Source organism: Bactrocera tryoni, chromosome 3 (genome assembly GCF_016617805.1).
Source record: "Bactrocera tryoni isolate S06 chromosome 3, CSIRO_BtryS06_freeze2, whole genome shotgun sequence".
Classification (NCBI taxonomy): domain Eukaryota; kingdom Metazoa; phylum Arthropoda; class Insecta; order Diptera; family Tephritidae; genus Bactrocera; species Bactrocera tryoni.
Window position 1 is genome coordinate 69,405,297 of NC_052501.1, and position 14,491 is coordinate 69,419,787.

At 35.0% G+C, this 14,491-nt stretch overlaps 3 protein-coding genes across 4 annotated transcripts in view; 1 reads left to right on the forward strand and 2 right to left on the reverse strand.

The window, feature by feature from the left end:
* The window catches only part of LOC120771286, a 29,438-nt gene extending 17,485 nt beyond the window's left edge, over positions 1-11,953 (reverse strand). Inside the window, exons 1-2 of one of the 2 annotated variants that reach the window (XM_040099214.1) lie at positions 10,565-11,953; positions 10,118-10,413 (exon numbers count right to left, since the gene is read on the reverse strand). In XM_040099214.1, the coding sequence (XP_039955148.1) occupies positions 10,118-10,147 (30 nt within the window). In that variant the 5' untranslated portion in view covers positions 10,148-10,413; positions 10,565-11,953. Of the gene's footprint in view, positions 1-10,117 lie in introns of both variants that reach the window. The other variant, XM_040099215.1, reaches the window with a different exon arrangement.
* A 734-nt stretch (positions 11,954-12,687) lies between these two features.
* On the forward strand, positions 12,688-13,894 carry LOC120772352 (MRG/MORF4L-binding protein). Its single transcript, XM_040100916.1, has 2 exons — positions 12,688-13,283; positions 13,366-13,894. The coding sequence occupies exons 1-2, from the start codon at positions 12,842-12,844 to the stop codon at positions 13,557-13,559; spliced, it is 636 nt and encodes a 211-aa protein (XP_039956850.1). The 5' UTR covers positions 12,688-12,841; the 3' UTR covers positions 13,560-13,894.
* Positions 13,839-14,402, reverse strand: LOC120772353. The gene has a single exon (XM_040100917.1). The coding sequence runs from the start codon at positions 14,279-14,281 to the stop codon at positions 13,955-13,957; it is 327 nt and encodes a 108-aa protein (XP_039956851.1). The 5' UTR covers positions 14,282-14,402; the 3' UTR covers positions 13,839-13,954.
* Between the last annotated feature and the right edge of the window lie 89 nt (positions 14,403-14,491).

Consider the following 14,491-nt stretch of genomic DNA (forward strand, 5'->3'; position numbering starts at 1 on the left):
CGGTGTCAATGGACCTGAACGCGAAGCCATTAACAAAGGCAGTAAATAAATAAATGTGAAAAGCGAAAATAAAAGGATTAACAAAGCCAAGAGAATCATGTATTGAACATGCGCAGTGATTGTGCTACGAAGAGCTTGTTCCGAGAGAGAGAGAGAGAGAGAGAGAGAGAGAGAGAGAGAAATGCGTAGTAATGAAATGTAGCAACAGTTACAAAGTAAAACTGGTCAACTGTGTGATAGTTGTGTGAGGTAATCTGCCGGCTGACGAGCAAAGACTTACACACAGGCAAATAAAGGCACATATATACATATATATATATGTATATACATATATATTGCTATATATTTATATATACATATACATATATACGCTGAGTTGCATTGTGAACAAACTGTGTTATTTTTATTATTTTGCTTTAGTTGGTATGTATATATGTATATATATATATTAGTATATATATATATATGTGTGTGAATGTATGTGTTTGTAATTATTATTGGCATGCAGGAAGCTGTAAAAGTTCAAGAACATCTGTTCGGTGCTCCAAATACGTGCATGTTGGCTTCTCTTAGACGCAACGGCTTTGCATTGAAAGTAAAACTGTTTTTGTGCGCCTCACTATGTGTATGTGTGCGGCTGCATGTATGTGTGCATGTTACATGCTACACTACACTGCAGTTATTTTACTTAAAGCGCTTGCAGCAGTTATGGCATTCCGTTGAAAAGATATGAATTTACAGAGATTTTGATTGCTTCTACTAAGTAGTGTTTTTGGTACTACAGTGCGTATACGTAATGATTTGAATTTGTAATATCGTATAACAAAAGCAAAAACTATATGATTATTTCCTCTTACACTATTTCTCAATAAATTAAACTAGATTGTATTTAGTATAGAAATAATTACTATAATGGACCTCAGTTAACAACTGCTGACGTCATCTAGGCAGTTAATTGACGCCCTCATGAATCATAGAATGTGGCGTTGTTCAATAATGAATAATGCGCCATGGATTGCTACAATCAAATTATGTACATTTTTACACTTGTTAGAGCGGCTGACCATTAATTTTCTTTCCCTTTCCACTATTTCATCATAATACTGTTTATTCTTATACCGTTTCGAGGATATATATAATATTCTACTAATGATGGTTTACTTGCTTATTCGTTCTGAATATTATATACATTGTGTCAAAAAAGTACCCGGAAATTGTAAATAAAACGCAAAATATTTAATTATGTTTAATTTGTCGCCTTCAGAGCAATCCCCAGCAGATATATGTATGTATATAGAATTGTAGAAAAAATAATTTCATTCCCTTTGCAATAGATGGCTTAACCAAGCTACATCTCGCTTTATATTAGTTCGATCGGGTTATGCTGTATGGCATTAGAAAGATAAGATAAAAAATGAACACCAGCAAAGATTCCGTAGGCTTTATAAAACAGTTTTTTTTTTAAAGACGAAGACGCTAGTCAAATTGCTGACAAAGTGCATAATGTTTATGGTCTACTATAACAGCGTAATTTTGGTTTATTCGATCCCATTCCGGTAATTTTATCGTCAAAACTGCACACGCTTTGGACGGCCAAATGTAGCCAAAACCTTCTCATGTAATCACTTCGAAAAATCGATTTTTTTTTCAAATATGTTGGGAGGAACACGGGTTTGAATCAACTTCTGATTTCTTCACATTTGCGAAATCAAAGCTAAAACGCCTTTAGGAATCCAGCTAGGGTAATCGTTTAGTTTATTAATATTATTATTAAATCGACCTGTCTGAGTAGTGAATGAGGATATTATAAAATATCTCCTGTCATAAAACAAATAGTTGTCGCACTCGCGACCCTGCCGAGGATATAATATTCTACTAATGATGGTTTATTTGCTTGTTCGTTCTGATTTTTTTGTATATTTTGACAGTAAAACCTATTGAAAACATGCTGTGAAAAATTCAGACCGAAATTCATAGTATTTGATAAGTTACAGCTCATAGTCGCCGACGTGTCGTAAGCGACTGTCTACCAGGCGCCATGACAAGTCTGCAGCTGCTACGTTTCTGAACGCATTTTTCTCGAATCATCATTTTCTGAAACTGTCATGGTCCTAAAAAAAAAAGTATTCAACCGATTGCTTTAAAATTTACATATGTTCTTCTACTCATTTATAGTTATCGTCCCTACCAGAATTGTCTATTTTCGATTTAAACGATTTTTAACGAAAAAAAACAAGATCTTCGTAACTTTTTTTGAAGTTCGACATTTTTTATGCTCTCGCAACAAAGCTGCTAAGGAGAGTATTATATTTTTGTTCACATAACGGTTGTTTGTAAGTCCTAAAACTAAAAGAGTCAGATATAGGGTTATACGAGTATATACCAAAGTTATCAGGGTGACGAGTAGAGTTGAAATCCGGATGTCTGTCTGTCCATCCGTCCGTGCAAGCTGTAACTTGAGTAAAAATTGCGATATCATGATGAAACTTGGTACACGTATTTCTTGGCACCATAAGAAGGTTAAGTCGAAGATGGGCAAAATCGGCCCATTGCCACGCCCACAAAATGGCGAAAACCGAAAACCTATAAAGTGTCATAACCATAAATAAAGATATTAAAGTGAAATTTGGCACAAAGGATCGCATTAGGGAGGGGCATATATTGGACGTAAGTTTTTTGAAAAGTGGGCGTGGCCCCGCCCCCTACTAAGTTTTTTGTACATATCTCGAAACTACTATAGCTATGTCAACCAAACTCTATAGAGTCGTTTCCTTCAGGCATTTCCATATACAGTTCAAAAATGGAAGAAATCGGATAATAACCACGCCCACCTCCCATACAAAGGTTATGTTGAAAATCAGTAAAAGTGCGTTAACCGACTAACAAAACGTCAGAAACACTAAATTTTACCGAAGAAATGGTAGAAGGAAATTGCACCCAGGCTTTTTTTAAAAATTGAAAATGGGGGCGTCGCCCACTTATGGACCAAAAACCATATCTCAGGAACTACTTTACCGATTTCAATGAAATTCGGTATGTAATATTTTCTTAACACCCTGATGACATGTACGAAATATGGGTGAAATCGCTTCACGTCACGCCTTCTTCCAATATAACGCTATTTTGAGTTCCATCTGATGCTTTCTCTGTATAATACATACATACATTAGGAACCAATGATGATAGCGAAATAAAACTTTACAAAAATACGGTATTTGAAAAATATGTAAATGACTGATAATGAAATCTCGATTATCACTTTATCATGCGAGAGTATAAAATGTTCGGGACACCCGAACTTAGCTCTTCCTTACTTGTTTTTAATGAAATTGATTATATTTGGTAGGGACGATAGCTGCAGAACTACTGAATTATAATCCATTCAATTTTTTTATTTCAGACAACATGAACAGCCGCTATCACCATGACCAGTGAACTACTTTTTTTTGTTGGGGACTACTTTGATTAAAAAAAAAAATATTAAAAATGTAAAAAACGAAAAAAAATTTTTTTCTACATTTCAAAATACAAATAAAAATATATTAAAAAATTAAAATTATTGAATTTTTTTGTCGCATAAAAAAATTGTCATAAAAAGTGGTAAAATGTATGCGTTCACATGAAAGTACCTTTAATAAGGTTTTATAAGGTTTAATTATGCAACAAATTTGCTTTTGAAGTGTTTGCTTGCTGATGCTGAAAAGTGGGTCACTTACGGCAAAGTCAAGTGAAAATGGTTGTCGTCGAATTGCGCTAAGCCGGAGCAAAAGGTGGCCAAGCCAGAAAATATAGTCAAGAACGTTTTGCTATGTGTTTTTTGTGATTGCAAGAAATCATAATAGTAAGGTAGTAGTTATCTAGTCTAATCTGGTCTTAATTCGGACCTGTACTATCAACAATTGGACCGTCAGAAGGTAACAATCACCCAGAAACTGCCTGCTTTGGCCAAGAGAGGATGAATTTGGCCAAGAGAAGATGAATTGTTTTTCATCTCGACAATGTAAGGGCACACAACTCGATAGCGGCTCGCCAGGGGTTTCGGGAGATTAATTAGAAGATTCTTATGCATCCATCTTACAGTTCGAACCAAGTGTCAAGTGGTTATCAGCTGTTCTTGTTTAAAGCGAATGATTTTGTTGGTGTATAATTAGTCTCAAGAGAAGGCAGGCAATTTTTAGACTTGAGGGTTGAGGATTTCTATAAGAAAGATTTGAAACTACTTTCAGAATAATGCATGTCTGAACTAAATTAGATCATTCTAACTTAGTTGAATAAAACCTTCAAGTTAGTACATTTTAAACTTTTCAGATAAGATCCCTAATTTATATATAGACCATATTCGGCTTAAATTGCGTTCATGCCATTTTCGGGACAATTTTATCAAGTTTTTTAATAAATTGCATAAAAAAACAAGTAAGGAAGGGCTAAGTTCGGGTGTCACCGAACATTTTGTACTCTCGCACGATAAGTGATAATCGAGATTTCATTATCCGTCATTTAGATATTTTTCAAATACCGTATTTGTGTAAAGTTTTATTCCGCTATCATCATTGGTTCCTAATGTATGTATGTATTATACAGAGAAGGCATCAGATGGAACACAAAATAGCGTTATATTGGAAGAAGGCGTGGTTGTGAACCGATTTCACCCATATTTCGTACATGTCATCAGGGTGTTAAGAAAATATTACATACCGAATTCATCATTGAAATCGGTAAAGTAGTTCCTGAGATATGGTTTTTGGTCCATAAGTGGGCGACGCCACACCCATTTTCAATTTAAAAAAAAGCCTGGGTGCAGCTTCCTTCTGCCATTTCTTCCGTAAATTTAGTGTTTCTGACGTTTTTTGTTAGTCGGTTAACGCACTTTTAGTGATTTTCAACATAACCTTTGTATGGAAGGTGGGCGTGGTTATTATCCGATTTCTTCCGTTTTTGAACTGTATATGGAAATGCCTGAAGGAAACGACTCTATAGAGTTTGGTTGACATAGCTATAGTAGTTTCCGAGATATGTACAAAAAACTTAGTCGGGGGCGGGCCCCCGCTCACTTTTCCAAAAAAATTACGTCTAAATATGCCCCTCCATAATGCTATCCTTTGTGTCAAATTTCACTTTAATATCTTTATTTATGGCTTAGTTATGACACTATAGGTTTTCGGTTTTCGCCATTTTGTGGGCGTGGCAGTGGGCCGATTTTACCCATCTTCAATCTTAACCTTCTTATGGTGCCAAGAAATACGTGTTCCAAGTTTCATCATATCTCAATTTTTACTCAAGTTACTGCTTGCACGGACAGACAGAGAGACGTCCGGATTTCAACTCTACTCGTCACCCTGATCACTTTGGTATACATAACCCTATATCTGACTCGTTTAGTTTTCGGACTTACAAACAACCGTTATGTGAACAAAACTATAATACTCTCCTTAGCAACTTTGTTGCGAGAGTATAAAAAACATATTCGATTTAAATAGGGTTCATGCCATTTTCGGTAAAATTTTATCAAGCTATTGTAAGGCCAATTCTGCTCTACGGTGCAGTGGTATGGTGGACAGGCGTACTGAAATACATCTACACCCAATGGAAAGGATTCAGAAGCTCGCTGCGCTGTGCATAATAGAAACATTAAGAACAACTCCAACAGCGGTTCTTGAACTGGTACTAAGCCTGCCACCTACCTCTTCTCTGAAAACTGCACAGCAAAATCGACGGGACAACTACTGGCTGCAGGAGAATTTACATATAGAATCTTCGGGCATAGCTCGGTGCGTATTGGCGGCTGGGCAAACACCTACCCCTGCGGGTAGGGTGGACCCACTTTGGGTTCGGAGGGGGGGAAACCGAATATACACGTGGTAAGGCATGCCTGCCGTAAGAGGCGACTAATACCCTGGCTACCAGTTCAGAGCTGTATGGAAGCTCAACTGGTAGTAGCTTCGGCTACGAGGTCTGACCGGAGACTTAAGCCTGGTACCACGGGGAGCTGTAGCCCTTGGAGGTAACTCCAATTTGCTCATTGGGTTTGGCCCTTTGTGGAGATTCCTGGTGATTGTGGTTAAAGCCCAAATGCGGGAAGAACTGACCTTGTCAGTTGAATGTGGAGTTGCATTGCAACCGGATGCCGAACCCAAAGCACGGCAGAGGTTTTAGATGGGTCTCGAACCCGACCAAAGTGGTTAGTGTGTCCATGCTACACTGCCAATTGGTACTTAGCATTCTCAGGGCGCTGATCAACGCATTATATTGATCCGCTGTGCTTTTGAGCGCCGTCGTCAGCAGGTACCCACGTTAAACACACCAGACGTTGTGGTACATGATCAAACTTTTCAACTGGGAAAGAAGGTTCAAAGTAAACATAGAAAAATATGGCTGGCGTAAAGGTATGTTAGCTACGCGCAACACCCTAACCACCTATACGGACGGCCCGAAAATGGACGATGGAGTTGGCTGTTCAGAGTTAGGCATAAGGCGACCTTTTAAGTTGCCAGAACACTACAGTATATTTGAAGCTGAGGTCTTTGCTATTGCTAAAGCCGCGGAGCTGGCCTATAATGTACCTGCAGGCGATTCCGGAGTCAACATCTATGTATACAGCCAAAAAGCAATCAAGGTAGTAACCTTGTATCGCACATCGGCCAGAAGTGTCTTGGGAAGCAAGGCGGCAGTGGAAATTGTTGCCAGAATCAAGCAACTTCACTTCTGTTGGGAGCCAGGCCACAAAGGGATGGAGGGCAATGAAATAGTAGACGAGATTGCCAAGAATGGTGTACGACTAACATCCGGAAACGTGATCAACATTGGGAAACCCATGCATTGTCTATACGATGATCTCGACAGAAGCATGGCAAAGAAAATCAAAACCCAATGGAACGAGCTACCTGGGCGCAAAACGTGAAAAATTATGTGCAAAACGGTAGATCGGCAGTACACAAAATTTCTACTGACACTCGATAGAATGAATGAACATAATGGGAATACTAACTGCTCACTGTCTGGTGCCGATACATGCTAGTAAGATGGAGCTGACAGAACGAAAATAATGCAGGAAATAACTAGAGAAGCGCACCAGGGAAACAATGGAACATCCCTTATGCACTTGTCCCACATTGGCAAGACTACGCTGTGTGCTTCTGAGATCCCCACGCTATGATACACTGGAGCATGTATCGATAGTGAGGCCGCAGAGTCTGTTAAAATTCGCATCAAGCGCAGGCATCCTAAAGGATGACTACTCTTCTTGGACTTAGCAACTGAACTCCATCTGGCATCACAAAGGACCAAACTGGTCTATGCTTGGCTTACCAGATTAACCTAACCTCACTTATTATTCAAAAAAATATAAAAAAATGTATTTATGTAGATAGCATTGACTGCATCTTTTCTACCTGTGATTTCAAAACATTATTTATCATCAAAAACCAATCGAAATTATAAAATATAATTATTTCAAAAACGCAAAACTTCTTGCGGCGTGTAATTCGCTCGCAAACCTCGATCGATTTAAAAAATTCGTCCTTAAGCAATATGAAAAAAAGCATGTTCCGCAACAAAATAATTTGTTTGCCATGGAATTGCTCGCATCATTAAAAAGTTAATTGAAATAAGCGAAATGTTTCTGCTTTCTGCAAATAAGTGCATTTCCTGCACAAGAACAAACATTCGAGTTGAAGAAGTGCATACAAAAGCGAACGCTTAGTCATCGCAAAATGGAACTGCATGACGGTAAAGACCTTAACACAGATTTATGCACATTTAGAACATTTACATACATACATACATTTATATACAAAAACTATTTAGACCTTTTAGCTATGATTCATTTCACTTGAATATACAGGCATACATATTTATGAGGCAATTTTATTTAAATATTTAGAGATTAAAAATTACTGTAAAAAGTGTTAAGGTTATGTTCGTGTGAATTCTAAGGACACAGGAAAAAATGAGTAATTCTTAATATTAGCAGCGCTACAAATGAAGCAACTGCCAATATTCAAAGGGCTGCTGAATAACTGACGCATACTTTTTATGGGAAAAATACTCTCCTAGGAGCGGTCTCCACTATAAATACTATAAAGACATAGTAGTCAGTTTGAAAAATAAAAAAGCTTTATTTCGACTGCATAAAAGTGCATGTTTGTATTGGAATAGATCCTAGATGAGTCAAGTTAATCAATTGAAGTCAACTGAGCAACTCGTTGTTTCAAATAACATGTTTTCGACTGCAAGAGCCATCCCCACATGACGAAAATATCAAATCCCTCTTTATGCCCATTAACAATGATATTGATAAAACACCGCAATTTGTAAATTTTTAATTTTTTTCGAACGAACGGACAATATCTTCTAGTAGAGATTTTTTCTTTATTTTTATTTATTTTTATTTATTATCGTTGATCGGATCGTATTCTTAAAATAAGTAAAAAAATAAACCCTGCAATTTTGAAGCAATTGATGAAGTCATTTTTTACTTTGTTTCTTGAAGATTCCAAAATATCGCCAATTTTGGAGGCTGGCCCAATTTTGAGACTAAAAGTCGACAATTTAATTGTAATTTGTAAAATCGGAATTAAAAATTTAAATAAAAGTTAAAAATTAAAAAAAAAATTCACTTAAACTTAATTTTTTAATTCCAAAATCGGAGTAAAAATATTTTTGGCTCAAAAATTATTTTTTTTAAATGATTAATTTAATTTAATTAATTATTAATTCAATGTTTATAAAATTATTTTTCAAATAAAAAACTTTATTGAAAAAGTAAATTTTTACAAATATGAAACTGAAACAATACAATGAAAAAAATTAAATATAATTAAGACGAAAGTGTTGAAAATTTTGTGTAAAATTATTTCAAATTCAAAAACGCCATTTTTATTTTTAATTATAAACTTTGGATGAAGTTTCTTTTTTTATTTTTCAATCCAGTGTTAAAGAATAAATTCGTAGTTTTTAATACGATTTTTGTAAATTTTTTTTATTTTGGTGAGGAAATTTTAAAATTACTTTGATTAAATTTTTTTTTATTATAAATTTTAAAAAATTAAATTTTATTTGAGATAAAAATTTTTAATTTTTCAATTTTCAAATTACAAAATTCAAATCTGAAAGTTATTTTTGATTAATTTTTTTACTTCATTTTTAATTAAAATTATTTTTGATTCATTTTTTTTATGAAAAAAATCCCTTTAAATCCGATTTTTTTCACTAAAAAGTTATTTTTCATTTTGCAATTTTGGTTCAGAAATTTTAAAACTACTTTGATTAAATTTTTTGGATCACAGATTTTAAAACATTAAATTTCTTTAGTAAAAAATTATTATTATTCCGTTTTTTGGATTAAAAATTTATTTTTAATATTTCAAATTTCAAATTTTTGGGCTCAAAAGAAATGTTTTTGCCAGTTAAAGTTTATTTATTGGAATTAGAAATTTGATAATTATTTTAATTTAAAAAATTAAATTTATTAAAAAATATTTTTCATACGTTCGTTTTGCGTTTTCTGAAATTTATTTTTAATTTTCAAACCGATAATTGGAATTAAAATTTGTTAATTATTTTTAATTAAAAATTAAATTTATTTAAAAAAATATTTTTAGTTTGTGAATTATGTATTTTAATTAATAAATTAAATTTATTAAAAAAAAAATCTTTTTAATTTGTTAATTTTTTTTAATTAAAAAGAGATATTTATTGAAAAAAAAATGTATTTGATTTTTGGCTTTCAAAATTTATTTCTAATTTTCAGTCCAATTATCAAGCTTAGACATTTGATGATTATTTTTAATTAAAAAATTAAATTTATTAAAAAGAATCTTTTTAATTCCATTTTTGATCTTCAAAATTTATTTTTAACTTGCAAACCGATAATTGCGATTAGAAATTTGATAATTATTTTTAATTAAAAAAGTCAAATTATTAAAAAAAATATGTGTTTAAATAATTTCAAAATAATTTTCCATTTTCAATCCTATAATCGAAATTAGAAATTTGAAAATTATTTTTAAACCTAATTTTATGAGTTACAAATCAAAAAAAATTTAATTTAGAAACAACATTTATTCAACCTTTTTGCAATGTATAATTTGCAACGCCGCAATTATGTGTAGGTACTCACCGGAAGATTCCATTCTCGGGGCAAAGACATTTTTTACTAATCGAAAAACGTTTTTGGTTTTGGCGTTTTGCACGTTTGAAACCTAAATGCATTGGTTTAAATCGGCTTTTTTTGATGCAAGCGAATAGTTGCGACAGGACCAACGTCGGCGGAATTTTTACTTTGACTTACGAAGCGAGCGACGGCACCAAGCAGCGTACGATGCCGACACCGACACCAGCAACAACAACGACAACGGCGTAAATTTGCTGCTAGTGTTGTTGTTGTAATTGTTGTTACAGCTGCTGTTGCAATGGCTAATAGACGGGTCTCACCGACCAACGAAGCGACAACCACACGAAAATTGTAAATTTGTACAAATTTGTAAAAGAAAAAAAAGAGGCAAGAAAACAAGGTAAGTAACGCTTATAAACAAAAGCGTTTGTTTATTGGTAAAAAAATATTTACGTTTTAGGCGCAGCCTTTGGCACAGATTTTTCACGTTATTCTAGTTACTTTTGATACGTAGTGTCTATTTTGGTTGTATTGCAGTGGTTTGCATGTAAATTTGTGACAATTTAAAAAAAATCGAAGAATATCGGCGCGGAAATGCAACTTGCGCTTGGCCAAGTTATCGCGTGTGCGTACAATTTATGGCAACATTTTGCTGGTTTTGGCATAGAATTTATGTTTTCAACTAGTCGACGTACAGCGTATTAGAGCCACTGCTTATAATCAGTGAATGTGAGTCAAGGTGAGCGCGTTACAAAATTGGTTACGTATACGACAGCGCGTACTATCACAGCGGCGTACGCGCAAAGTGTCGTAGTAAATTGTAGGATAGTTGATGCACACTAATTAACGGTAAAAAAATATATATTTCGTTTAAGGATGCGCTTCAAAGTGTTGCTGCTGTCAGTGTAGTTGTGCGCTCTTGCTCAGTAACGGTTTGCTCTCAATTGCACGCTCACGTTTTGTTTTGCAATTTCCGCACTCTCTAACTGCCGCACTCTCTATGAGCCGCAGTGTGCTTTTTTTCGCTTTAAGTAACGGTATTGCCCGTGCGTTGTCAACGCTCTACCGGAAGCACTGGATACGCCACTCACCCCGCTGTCAACAGCTGTGACTATTGCCTTCCTTACTATAAATAAAGTTGCACTAAAGTTCACTGTGTTTGCTTGTTTGTTTTTGCAATTGCTTGTCGTTCCAGTTCACTTCACCGTTTAGCTTAGTCCTTTCGTGACAACTCGTAGCAAGGCTTTGCTGTTAGTTCCCGATCCGCGCTTGCCGTATAGCTGTCCTGTGCTTTGTTGCTGCTAGCTGCCAAACGTACATATATGTTTTATGTTACAAATCGATATTTTCCCTTCTGCCGCACTCCACGCGCGGCACCTTATGGAATTAATTTGCTTTTACCGTGTTAAGTAGGCATCAATTTCTATTACTAGCTTGAATATTTTGCCCTAAGTATACAAATAGTTTGCAAAGTTCTTCCGTTGAATGCGTGGAATTACATGCGACTTTGCTTTTTCCCAGCGCTGCTTGTAGTTAATTGTATTGTGCAATGCTCTTTTAAAAATTGCTTCAAATGTTTGCCACAAACGGCAAAAAGCCTGTAATCATTGATTTTTTGCAATGCTCTCTAGTTTTATTATTTATTTTCTTGTAGCAATTATGCAAAACATGCAATATGGTGTATAAAAAAACGATATTGATAAATTCTCTACGATTTTTATATCCAACCAGAAGGACTCTTGTGTAACTGCTGAATTTTTTTTTTTTTGTAACGCCGCTGTTTGATGCGCTTCACTGTCTCAATGCGTCCGACACGGGAAAAAGTCAATACTCAACTGCACTCAGCGCATTCGGCAGTTATCCAAAACGCAACGATTTGGTATCATCTGTTCGTGTCCTTTGTCTATGCGACAGCACGGATGAGAATTGGTGTCGCGAAATGTTCAATTAATCGGTGTGTGGCAATGAGCGGGGTGAGCCAAATGCGACAGCTGCGCAGTTGATGGCAACTCATGCACCTCACACATGCACACATATTTACATAAGATTTTTCCTTGTTTTTGTTTTGCTCCTTACTTTTAGTGCCTGCTTGTTTTTGTGCACATTTTCCAAACAGTACAAACACAGGCGTACACACGGCGTACAGCAACAGAAAAATATATAGTAACAACAAATTCTCTGCGCAGCTGTCTAAATAACAGTTTATGGTTAACATAATGCAGTTTTATGTTAATAAATCTCATCAATTTGCTTCAGGTTTCATTAGGCTGCTTACAAACAAATACACTTTCCTGCAACTAGTGCTAAAATTTCATCAACATAACTTTCAATTTTATGCTGTAGTAACAATAAAAATTTAAAATAAAAATCTTTAAATGCTTCTCATGCACTTGCAGTTAATTTTTTTTTAAACAGAGCAGCGTTCAAACGTATAAGCAATTATTCAACAATTTTTTAAAAGGTTGCGTAAGAACATTTGACTAGCACTGTAAACAAAGAGTTTGCTGCAAATCAACATACATTGCACGCAAAACAGCTGTATGCGACTCTGCGCTTTTGTGCACATTTTTTTTGGTGACAAACAGAAGAAAAACACGAGTTTGCGTGAGAATTGCACAAGTTTTGTCAACTCGGCCGGCATCTATTCGTCTACTACAAGACCATTGATCAATATAATTAAAAACGTGTTTGTGTGAAATATTGTGAAATTCTTGAAGAAATTTTTCCAATATGACGGTTTCGCGGGAAAAGGCATCGTTAGCTGTGGTGCCTCCCAGCGATAGTGAACAAATCGAATGGTCGGCCGAAGAGGAAATCCAATTGTTTTTCGCATTGGAAGGTTTGAAGCCAGTCGGTATAAATAAGCATTTCTATATGGCTTGTATTGCTGATCGCTTGTCGAAAAATTTACAACGTGATGTACCAGCCGAAGCAATATGGGCACACTTACGTACTATGTACAATTTGGATGTATTAGATGAATTGGAACCGCTGCCATTTCCTAATGAAGAAAGGGAATTTTCACTGCCGGAGACCGAGTTCTCAGCATTGCTGTCAAAAAAACGTGCTGAGAGCGAAGAGAAACAGCGGCTTAGTAGTGTGGATTCTAGTGGTGGTCCGCCCTCTATTATTGCTGTTGCTACTGATAATACAACAAAGAGCGCTAGTTCAGGTATTATTTGTATTTACACACATACGTTTGTAAAATTATTGTGTCTAAAAACAATGTTTTTTGCTTCATATTTGTTATGCAGATAAAACTTCAGCACACAAAGCTAATGCCAGTAGTCACAATACAAAGGAGATGGACAAAAAGATTGCAGCAAAGCTGACTGATATGCCGAAACGTGCACCAAAACGCACGCGTGGTTCACTGTCTTTAGAATCTAATAGTAGTCCATCCACAACACCACCGCCAGTGCAGAGCAATAAGAGGCGGCGCATATAAATACCAAAAAATTTAGTATTTAAGCCTACCAATCAAATATTGTGTTAGAATACAAATAATAATTAGAATAATGCTGGAGCAACGTCAAATGTACTGGAACTTATCCTACACTTACGTTTAAATATATTTACATAACTTTTTTTATGTGTAGTTCCTAAGTTCATCCTAATTTAATATCACATTAATACTTTTCACTGTTTGCTGTTTTTACAAATAAGTTATGCTCAAGAGCTTACCAAATCAATTGTTTATATATATTATGAAAACAATTTAAAAGTATAAGATAATAAACCACATGTTGCAAAATTGCACATACACAATTTATTTATCAAATACACATTTGCATTTTTTACATTAATGGAAACCAACTTAAATATGGAAAACATGCCGACAAACTACATAATTTGGGTACCAATGAATAATTGTTCTTCAAAGTCATCATGATCGTTTTGAGCTGTTGTTGTTTGTGAAGTATTCGTTGAAAACTGTTCCATGATGCCACTAGTATTTATGCGGTCGAGAAATGATTTCAGCAAATGCTTATTTATGCGATCTGTCTGTGTCAGTTCTCTGGTTACTTGCGGTTCCTGCGCAGCATCACTGACATCAGCATTTGTTTCAGTTTGTGCAGTTGTACCGGTAATTATAACTGGATTCTGCTCCCCCTGTCCAGGATTGACTTCTTCTTTCAGCGACATATTTTGGAATACCTTAACTGGCATTAGTGATTGAAATTTTATATACTAAATTTGATACGCTAAATCCAAAGTTTACTAATTTTCAACAATAATAAATTAATTTTACGTTTCACTTTCGATGACAACAAAAAATTAGAAAGAACAAAAATATATGTAAGTGCTTTTCGATTTATTTCTTCAATTTGTTTTTATTTCTTCTGCATATGACTCATAACCTTGCCATATCTAAAAAAA

Excerpts from the sequence above, each read along its gene's own strand:
- LOC120772353 (XM_040100917.1), bottom strand. The coding sequence starts at position 14,281 with ATGCCAGTTAAGGTATTCCAAAATATGTCGCTGAAAGAAGAAGTCAAT.
- LOC120772352 (XM_040100916.1), top strand. The coding sequence starts at position 12,842 with ATGACGGTTTCGCGGGAAAAGGCATCGTTAGCTGTGGTGCCTCCCAGC. Across the intron at positions 13,284-13,365 it reads AACAAAGAGCGCTAGTTCAG|ATAAAACTTCAGCACACAAA; the intron begins GTATTATTTGTA and ends TTTGTTATGCAG.